General features: G+C 36.9%; 1 protein-coding gene across 1 annotated transcript in view; it reads left to right on the top strand.

Annotated features, from left to right (window-relative positions):
* Positions 1-1,588: 1,588 nt before the first annotated feature.
* The window catches only part of LOC149206736 (uncharacterized), a 30,023-nt gene continuing 21,094 nt past the window's right edge, over positions 1,589-10,517 (top strand). Inside the window, 5 exon segments of the mRNA XM_089397783.1 lie at positions 1,589-2,097; positions 2,213-2,744; positions 2,835-3,110; positions 3,212-5,163; positions 5,599-5,669. Coding sequence (XP_089253909.1) covers positions 1,589-2,097; positions 2,213-2,744; positions 2,835-3,110; positions 3,212-5,163; positions 5,599-5,669 — 3,340 coding nt within the window.

The raw sequence follows: 10,517 nt of genomic DNA, 5'->3' as shown, positions 1-10,517 counted from the left end.
TGCCTTCTTGGAAAATGAATCTGCGTCTTCTTCAACCAATTTCAACATTGTCTTCACATGTTTATCCATGCTTGTAAAACAAAAATGTTGTATGCATCACTTCAATTAACATGAAACATATCAAAGTAAAACCTAAATAAATAAATTGGAGCTGTTTAATTGCATAAATCAACAACAATTCCCAGAATGCATCCCTTCCAAACTCTTCTCACCATTTGGAATTTTTTCGGACTGATATGATTGTCCCACCACCAGGAATTGGACTTTTCATATCCACCTTTGTTCATTTTGCACACTTCTAATCAGTCTAGATGATGATATCAAAGAAACGAATTTGACAAGAATGTGTGCTCTTCAACTAAACAAGTTTCGTTGAATGCATCTTGTCATTTCCTTCACTATAATTCCCCACAATTTACTTGCCACAAATAGAACTACTTGCTTTTAAGTATTTGCATTTGCATTGTTACTTATTCTTTGATGAGAGAAGTGTACCCTTGATTTGACATGCAAAAATTACATAAACCATAGCAAAAGACGAAAGTAAAGCCCTTGTCTTCAAAACTTATATAACCATATATAATTTATTTTTCCAAATAAAAGTTTCATCTTCATTTTCTTCTACATTTCCTTCCACTTTCCCAAAATTATAACATTAAAAAATCAATTTCTATACCAAACCATGTTAGTGTCATCCATGATAATGAAAGTCTTCATTACATGAAATTTCCCAACATTTTCCTTGGGAATTTCTTTTTCCTTTCTTAAAATTATAATATTAAAAAATTAATTTCTATGTCAAACCAAGGCAATGTAATCCATAATACTTAGAAAAATACTTAAATAAAATAAAATTTCATTAAATGAAATTTGGTAATTCTACTTTCTACCAGCCACTTTCCTTCAACTTTCTCAAAATTATAATATTAAAAAATCAATTTCCATGTCAAACTATGCAAGTGTCATCCATAATAACCTAGCCTAACTACCAAGAATGCTTAAACAAAATACTAAGCTAAACGAAATTTCCCACCATTTTGCTTAGCAATTTCCTTCCACTTTCTTAAAATTATAAAATTATAAAATCAATTTCTATGCCACTATCATGGTGACAAGTAACTCTGGCTACCAAGGATGCTTAAACAAAATACCACACTAAACGAAATTCCCCACCATTTTTCTCAGCAATTTCCTTCCAGTTTCTTAAAATTATAGAATCAATTTCTATGTCACTGTCATGGCGACAAGTCACTCTGGGTAACTCTGCTCGCTGAGCGAGATAAGAAACCTAGAAGTCTACCTGATTTAAAAGCGGTTTTGTTCTCAAGTAAGTGTTAAGTATTGAGAAGAAGAAAGAGAGAGCAACAGAACAGAGGCCGAGTGAAGCAGTGGTAACTGGTGGTCACCTGCTGGGAGACACAGCGCAAGAAAGACCGAGTGAAGTAGTGGTAACTTGGGGTCACCTGCTGGGAGACACAGCGCAAGAAAGGCCGAGTGAAGTAGTGGTAACTTGGGTTATCTTCCGGTAGCCAATTTGCACTTGTTCTGAGATCAACCAGAGGATTGTGTAATTCCAAACTGTGGGAGCATGGCATCCTCATCCACCTCGTATGCCAACAAAAACTACAATGTTTATGATATTTTTATTAATCATCGCGGTCCTGATTGCAAGAAACCCTTTGCCACCGATCTCTACAATCGCCTTTGCAAACACGGTCTCAGACCATTTTTGGACATTGAAGAATTGCAAGAGGGAGATGGCTTAACTTGTCAAATCGAAGGCGCTATTCGAACAGCCTCCGTTCACATAGCTATTTTCTCTCCCCGATATGCAGAATCGGTGTGGTGTTTGAAGGAGCTGGTACTGATGTTGGAGTCAAAAGCGACTATCATTCCAGTCTTCCACGGCGTGAAGCCTTCAGATCTTAGGAATAATGGACTGTATGATCGAGCTCTGCACATGCTCCAAGAGAAGAAAACGTTTGACTATCATCAAGATAAAAAGCCACGATACGAGTCTGACACCATTAGAAAATGGAGGCAGGCTCTTTATGATGCTGCTGATATAAGCGGTTTTGAACTCGACAAGTATAATGGGTTAGGCCTCCTACTCTCCCTCATAATCTGGTCTTTAATTTGTTACATTTATTACTTTCTATGTACGCATTTCTTACTGGTAATTGTACTCTTAATCTTCTTCAGTGACGAGCAGCAGCTCCTTGAAAAGGTCGTGGAAGCTCTTCTGCTGGCACGCCTTTCACCAATCTCATCCACATGTAGGTTTTGAAGAAGTAGTTAATCTGTTTTTGAAAACCTGCGATGGATTGCCGTTATCTCTCATGGTGCTTGGGGCGCATATGCATGGTGAGAAACATTTGAAGTATTGGGAAGCCGAATTGCGCAAAATCTCCAAAGTACTTCCCATGGATATCCAAAGCAGGCTCAGAATTAGCTATGACGGTCTGGACGAACAGGAGAAGCACATATTCTTAGACATTGCTTGTTTCTTTCTACACAAAGACAGAGATACAGCGATAAGAATATGGGACGGATCTGGCTGGGAAGGAGAGCTGGGTTTTCGGAATCTACAAAACAGGTGTCTCGTAGAGGTAGGCGACGACAATCAAATAAGAATGCACGACCACCTCAGGGATATGGGGAGAGACCTGGCGGAGAAAGAGCCTCCAGACTGTTGGCGTCGTATTTGGCGTCCAACTGACAACCTTCTTTATCAGCACTCACCTGTACGTATTTTGAAGCTTTAGAGTGTCAATTGTCTGTAAATTTTGAGTTTTTCATCTAATTTGCATAAATATCGATCAATCGTGTTTTAGGTGCGTGGAGTTAGCATTGTTCCGAGTGATGGCCCGGAATGGTCTCCACAACAGTTCAAAAGCCTTGTGGAACTCACGGGCAGGTTGCAGCTTCTTGCGGCAGAAGGTGATTGTGTGGAAAGCATATTGAATGTTGCTCAGCCACCAGAACTAATATGGCTCCGCTGGATTAACTGTCCGTACTCCTCCCTGCCTTCATGGATTTTAATGAAAAATTTAAGAGTTTTACAAATAAAGGGGAAGGAGTTTGAAACAATCTGGACAGATGAATCCCAGGTAATTATTTGATTTTGTTTTCTTGTCTAAAGTTTGCGTTTTTTCTTTGACCTTTACTGTAAAAAATTGCTTGCTCTAGAGATAGACGTCAGAGTATGAAGCCCTGTTTTAAAATGTGAAATTGCAGGGAGTTGGATATTGATGCTCGACTTCTCAATATTCCAAAGTCCATTGGGAGGTTGAATTATCTGGAAAAATTTGTCTTGCAGAACAGATATAATCCGGTTGGTCTGAAAACTTTGCCAGATGAATTTTGTTGTCTGCAGTCCTTGAATTACTTGAAGTTATGGATTTGTTCAGAGATCAAGTCGTTACCAGATTCATTTGGCAATTTAAAGAACCTCCAAACTCTTGACATGTTCTCATGCTCCAAGCTGCAGGGGCTCCCCGATTCCCTTGGCGGCTTGGCGAGCCTCCAAATTCTTTGTTTGCGCAGCTGCTCGCAGCTGCAGCGGCTCCCCGATTCCCTTGGTGGCTTGACGAGCCTCCAAATTCTTGACTTGCGCGGCTGTTCCCAGCTGCATTGGCTCCCCGATTCCCTTGGCGGCTTGGCGAGCCTCCAAATTCTTAACTTGCGCCTCTGCTCCCAGCTGCAGGGGCTCCCCGATTCCCTTGGCGGCTTGGCGAGCCTCCAATCTCTTCTCTTGACCTGCTGCTACCAGCTGCATGGGCTCCCCGATTCCCTTGGCCGCTTGACAAGCCTCGTAACTCTTAACTTGTTCGACTGCTCACATATGCAGAGGCTGCCAGATTCCCTTGGCAACTTGACGAACCTCCAGAGCATTGACTTGTCCGGCTGGGATTTGCATGGCCTCCCCGATTCCTTTGGCAACTTAACGAACCTCCAGAGCATTGACTTGTCCTGCTGCGATTTGCATGGCTTCCCCGATTCCCTTGGCGGCTTGGCGAGCCTCCAAACTCTTTACTTGTGGGGCTGCTCCCAGCTGCAGGGGCTCCCCGATTCCCTTGGCGGCTTGGCGAGCCTCCAAATTCTTGACTTGCGCGGCTGCTCCCAGCTGCAGGGGCTCCCGGATTCCCTTGGCGGCTTGGCGAGCCTCCAAACTCTTGATTTGTCCGGCTGCTCCCACTTGCAGAGGCTCCCAGAGTCCCTTGGCAGCTTGACAAGCCTCCTAACTCTTAGCTTGTTCGGCTGCTCACACATGCAGATGCTGCCAGATTCCCTTGGCAACTTGAGGAACCTCCAGAAGATTGTCTTGTCCGGCTGCTACGATTTGCATGGCTTCCCCGATTCCTTTGGCAACTTAACGAACCTCCAAAGGATTGACTTGTCCAACTGCTCCCGTTTGCAGGGGCTTCCATGTTCCGTTGCCAGTAATTTGAAATATCTGTGCTTTGAAAGCAGATTGTTTGAAATACCGTCCTTCAGTCTTCTGAGGAGCTTGGAGGAATTGGAGCTCGAGAATTGCTACGGAATGAAATTTTTGCCTGATTCCGTTAGAATGTTGACTCGTTTGAGAAAGTTAAAAGTCAAAGAGATGAAAAATCTGGAAGTATTGAAAATAGAGGATTCTCAGCCAAGCCACCCATTCAGAAAAGATGGAGGGAAAATTGAAACATTTGGCAATTCAAGAGACTCTTCGAAGGTATCCTATTCTGGAGATGTTTGCCTCAACCTTGAAGAGGTCGAAATTGTGGATTGTAATGCTCTGTTGGAGGTTGGAGAATTTCCAACATCGCTGAGAACCCTAAAGTTGGACGCTTGTGGCGCATTGAGGAAAGTAGGAGGACTTTCCCGTCTTTCAAAACTTCAAATGTTGAACATTAGCAGGTGCATGGAATTGGAGGAGCTGTCATGTATCGAAGCATTGGTGTCTCTGCGGCGGTTGGCTGCAACACAATGTGGCAAGCTGAAGAGCTTACGGGGGCTGGCGCAATTGAAAGAGCTTCAAGAACTAGATGTCAGTTACTGCTCTGAGTTAGAAGACCTGCCAGGTCTTGAACACCTGATCTCACCGAACACACTTTATGCCTCTGGATGTCCAAAACTGCAGTGGGATGAGGTAGTAGTGGAGGAACTGCGCCAAAGATTGAAGTCAGGAATTTTTTATACATAACGATGGATGGCAAGAATACATAAAGGTATGTCTGTTTTAATATTTTTTGTATAGTCATTGATTACATGAAAGGTCGCCACTCTGTAAGATTGAAATTTTTGTGAATTTATATATACTTCGTTTAACATATTTATTTGTGTAATATAAAGTTATGGTCCATGGACAATTTTTTTATCATAATTTGAATAACTAATTCTTATTATAATGTTTATCATAATTTGAATAACTAATTCTTCACTGTAAACAGTGACATACCTAAACTGCGTTAATCTAGCCCGTACTGAAAAAAAATCCTGGTTTTTACATAGTTTACGTTAATATATTTTTTGATTACGCCACCCGGCGGCGGCATACCGGCTCTAATGCCTTAGGGATGACACAGTGCATCTATGCGTTGGTTGTCAACGCTGCAGGAAGAATGTGAACGGGATTATTGCTCATAGCGGTAGCCACGTGAAATACAGCATGGCAGACTCAGATAAGTGTGAGTAAGCTCTGGTAATCGAGAATATCGGCTTTCAAGAGTTATAAAGGTGAGGATAAATGAAAAGTAATGGCACGTAAAGAAATAACGATTCTATCGGATTAATTAAAATTAGTAATTGCTTTTGAAGGTGTAACGATATGCATAAAGAATGGAAGATTTGCGCGGATAATAAGGCTAAATAAGGCTAATTAAAGAGCTTTTTTCACTTTGTGATTTTAAGATGCTAGAGTAGATTCTAAGATTCTAGAGTATTTTACAATGGACATAAAGAAGGAAAGAAGGATGTTTGTTTTAGAATTTTATTTATTTTATTTTAAGAGTCATTTTTTTGTCCAGTTATTAATTCTAGTTTTTAATCCTTTTACAAATCTATATTGTAATCTACATAGTATCTTTTCGACTATTTTATAGTAATTATAACAGACAAGTCTACTGAGGTGGAGGAATTGTCTAGACGACCACTTTTGGCTAGAATCTGGGCAAAATAATTTCAACAAATCTTGGAGAAGCAATGTTTAAATCATGTTTTTGAAGGTGGCAATGGATTTAACACCATCAAAAACCTCTGGAGCACCCAAAATCTTGAAATTTAACAACTTTAACCTAAATTTACAAAAATCCCTGCTGGAATTTATCAAAATATTGCTAGAATTTTCATGATTTTCAGGGCAAAAAAGCACTCTGGTTAGACTGCAACAATTATAACAATGTCTTTTTTCCTTTCATGATTTTAATGTGACCTAATAATTCTCTAAACATGTCAGGGATTTTTTGTAGATAAATGGCAACAAAGAATTAACGGATGGTGGTCTCTCTCAAGTGAGAGTACCCTTTGGATCCATATTAGAACTTGTTGTCACCCCTATGGCAAAATGGCATGCGTCTTTCCACTGAACTTTCGTAACCTGTGATCCTACATTTCACAGCGAGGCAAAATAATTGTCACAAAAGCACAAGAAACACAAAAAACCATAGGAATGATTTAAGGGCAAGCTAGGGTTATTCCCAAGTTTCAACAATGAAACAAGTTTAATGGAACAAGGTTAATGTAATGCAAATGGAATAAGAGGAAATAGTGCAGAGCAAAGGGAGAATGTCCACAATAATTTTGGTTCCTATATGGAAAAAGAAATTCAAAATGAAGGTCGCTTTTGAAAAGGGCAAAGAATTAAGCATTGAAATGAACATTATTTTATTTAGTTGAAAAAATATCAAATTAAGAACTAAGATTAAAATATATCATTATTTTATTTAATTTATATAATGTATATTTAATTTTTGAGTCGAGAGGCTCATTCTACAGCGCATTATGATGTGTAACGTTGCCGCCCATCATCAAAATTGAATTGAAATTTTGTTGATGGCCACCAAAATAAAAATTCTGAATTTTTTTTAAAATAATAATAATAATAATAACTATACAAAACATTTAAATAATGTCGGTCATAAATAAATTTATACGTGAAGAAATTGGATCCCTCTTGGCTCATGTTAGATCCATATATAAGATGAATCTATGTTGGTGTAAAATCTTTAAATTAACATGCCCAAGTGCACTTAAGAAGCTTCCTCTATTTCAAAATTAAATCACTTTCGCTGCCATTTTTATTCACTATAGCGAATTACCTGCTTTTTTATTCACTGTAGAGAATTACCCCAATAATGGTTAAAGTATACTTGCAAAGAAATGATGCCAACCTTTTACAAAACTCTCCATACCATGAACAAGGATATTCCTTAAAATTCATCCTTCTAATGGTGCGAAATTGCAAGATATTAAAATTAATAAAGCTAACCAATGCCTTATAAGTACAATAATAATTCACTCTTTTATAAATATCCATACATATTATGGATAATATCCAACATATTGTTACATTTCTTAGCACTACCTAGAATGCTAGCAATTAATGGAGGGTAACGGGGTAAAAAGACAGTTCAAAATGATGTTCACAATTCAGTGTCATGTCCCTATGTTTAAACCTTCTACTATATTAACATTTTAATTTCATTTGTGTGCATTAAATGTGTACTAGATAATTTCCATGCATAGTAACTAATTATAAACTACTTCGACCAAAAACTTTACCAATCCAATCCAACACTAAGTGTGATATGAGAGTCACTAATTAGTATCTATAAACTTCTTTTCAAAATATTTTGGCAACTAATTTCAATTGAAAACTTATTTCAATTAAAATAGATACATCAAGGTAGTCAACACAAAATGAACTTGAAATTCTTAAAGTTAGACCAATGTTGAATTACATTGAGGCAACAAAATTCTTAACACATGTCTAACATATCAAACTGGACAGGCCCCATCAACTGAACAATATATATTAGGATACCAATGACAGTTATCCATATCGAACTGAAAACCAACAGTTGTACTACATTACTAACTTGGTTTTTATATAAAACATTGTTCCAAATCCATAGCTTTCATTTCCATGGTGCACATCTCGCCCTCAGCCTGATTTGGTACAAACATCGATCAAATGTTCATAGTTGTTCAAATCCTTTCAACTTTGTTGGATCAGGAATCAATGTGCCTCTTAAAACCTCTAGTTTGGAAAAGTCCATCGAGAATAAATGTGTGAGTACCATACAAAGGGTTAATCCCTTCTTCTTTCAATCTATGCAAGAGCTGCAATGAACCTTGGCTTCTCCCCCATCTTTCATTTTTTATGTTCTTTCCTTCTTTATGTCACTTGTAGAATATTCTAGAATCTGAAGGTCACCCTAGTGAAAGAAACTCTTTAATTAGTCTTATTATCAGCACAAATCTTCCATTCCTTCTCTGTATTGTTGCACCTTTAGAGGCAATTGCTAATTTTATTTATTGTCTTACTAAGATTATTAATAAAAATACCATGATTATTATTTTTTTTAATATGTCAAATTGAATTTTTGACTTTGTCATATTTGGATAGGAGTTATCATATCACTTTTCTTCCATTTAAAATTCACCATTTCAATTGAAAACAATAATAATATAAAATAAAAGTTAAATTACAGTTATAATAAAATTAATAATATAAAATAAAATTGTATATACAATTAAGGGTGTAAATTATTATATCGCTTTTCATTTATTTAAAAAGTGAATTTAAATGGTAATTAAAATTTTAAAATTTTTAATATAATATTAATATTAATACAGATAAAATAGAAATGAAAATATTATTACAATAAAATATAATTTAACAATATATAAAGATTAATGATAAGTCAAAAATAATTAATAAATGAGTAGTTTAACTAACAGATGAAATGGTCATTTTCCAAATATATTTTTAGGTTAATTTTGTTTCAAATAGGATAGAGAGTTTTAAAAATCACAAGCTTAAGTTGTTTAATCTACAAAGATAGAATGTCTCATGGGTTTTTTACGATGTTGAATCCATGTAGGCATTCAAAAGTGTATTTCATACAATAAAAATTCACAATCGTACTAAAAATTGAAATCCCTAATCCTTACCAAAAAATCATTTAATCTATTAGTTAAACTATGCCATTAACAAATGTTATTTATAATAAAATTCACATTAAAAAATCATGAAAATTTATTGAAGTGATGAGGTTAAATTTTTTTTATTTATCTTTCAAATTTTTAGTCTTTTTTAGTGGCACAACAAATATTATAATATTCACCTTTCTAAAGGTTGAAGGTATATAATATAATATCCAATTTGAAGGTCAGAGCCAAGCCAGACACCAAATTAGTGTATGAGACCCCCTTGTTTGTGGGACAAGGGATCCACCACTCCGCAGCCATTTGATTGCTAAAGTTTACGAAGGCATACATACTCTACCCCCCTCTAGTATTGAGCTTATGACCTCCTACGAGGAAACACATGCTCTTACCATTAGGCTCAGTCAAGCTGTATTGACAAAGACTAGACCAATTGAGTTAACTCTCTTCACCCTTTTAAGAGAATGAAGATGTAAGTGGACACACAAATGTACACCTATGTGTATTTGTGCAATTCCACCTTCTCAAGAGAGTGAAGGTGTGGATGCACATACACAAAAGCATCTCTTCACCCCACCATTGACCCTTTCAATTCATTAATAGCATTAGGTGAACACACTAATGCACATCTTCAAACCCGCCATAGGCCCTCCCAGTTCATTAATAGCACTAAGTAAACACACAAATGTCCCCCTAATTCACTAATACCACGTAGTGAACACATAAATACATAATTGTGTTTATTTGTGTAGCTTCACCTTCAAGGGAAAGTGAAGGTGTGGATGAACATACAAATGCAAATCTTCACCCCCCATTGACCCTCTCAATGCATTGTCAATGCATTTAAGGTGTGCATTTGTGGTACTTCACCTTCCAAGGAGAGTAAAAGTGCAGATAAACACACAAACACAAACCTTGAACCTACTCCTAACTCTCCCAATTCAATGGTAGCACATTAATTGTAAGTGAGAGAGATATTTTTATTGTAGAAAAAAATTATAAAATGCACATATGTTAGGCATGTCTATCTACCTAGGCCAATTCACTAAAGGTGAAGATGGGTGATAGACAAATGAAATAACTTAGTACACTTTAAAAGAAAAAGAAAAATAATGCTAGGAATTGATCCAAAACAATGAAATGGAATATAGGTTGGTTCCCTTGACATAAAAATGAAGTTCAATAATGAAAGGATCGTTTCGAACTAATCAATCGTCACGTAGATAAGGTATTCCACTAACTCATGAGCTAATCCTCTATAATTGCAGTTCATCCTCTGTAAAACACTTCCCCTAGTTTTCTTCACCTCTTGTTTAATCAAATTTACTAATGGACCAATCTATGGGCTTTTCTTATGAAGTTATGTG

Source organism: Pinus tabuliformis, chromosome 1_2 (assembly GCF_031772625.1).
Source record: "Pinus tabuliformis cultivar Carrire ecotype Pingquan chromosome 1_2, CPIR1, whole genome shotgun sequence".
In the NCBI taxonomy this organism is placed as follows: Eukaryota; Viridiplantae; Streptophyta; class Pinopsida; order Pinales; family Pinaceae; genus Pinus; species Pinus tabuliformis.
Note: the sequence above shows the minus strand (reverse complement) of the source record. Positions and strands in the feature narration are given on the sequence as shown.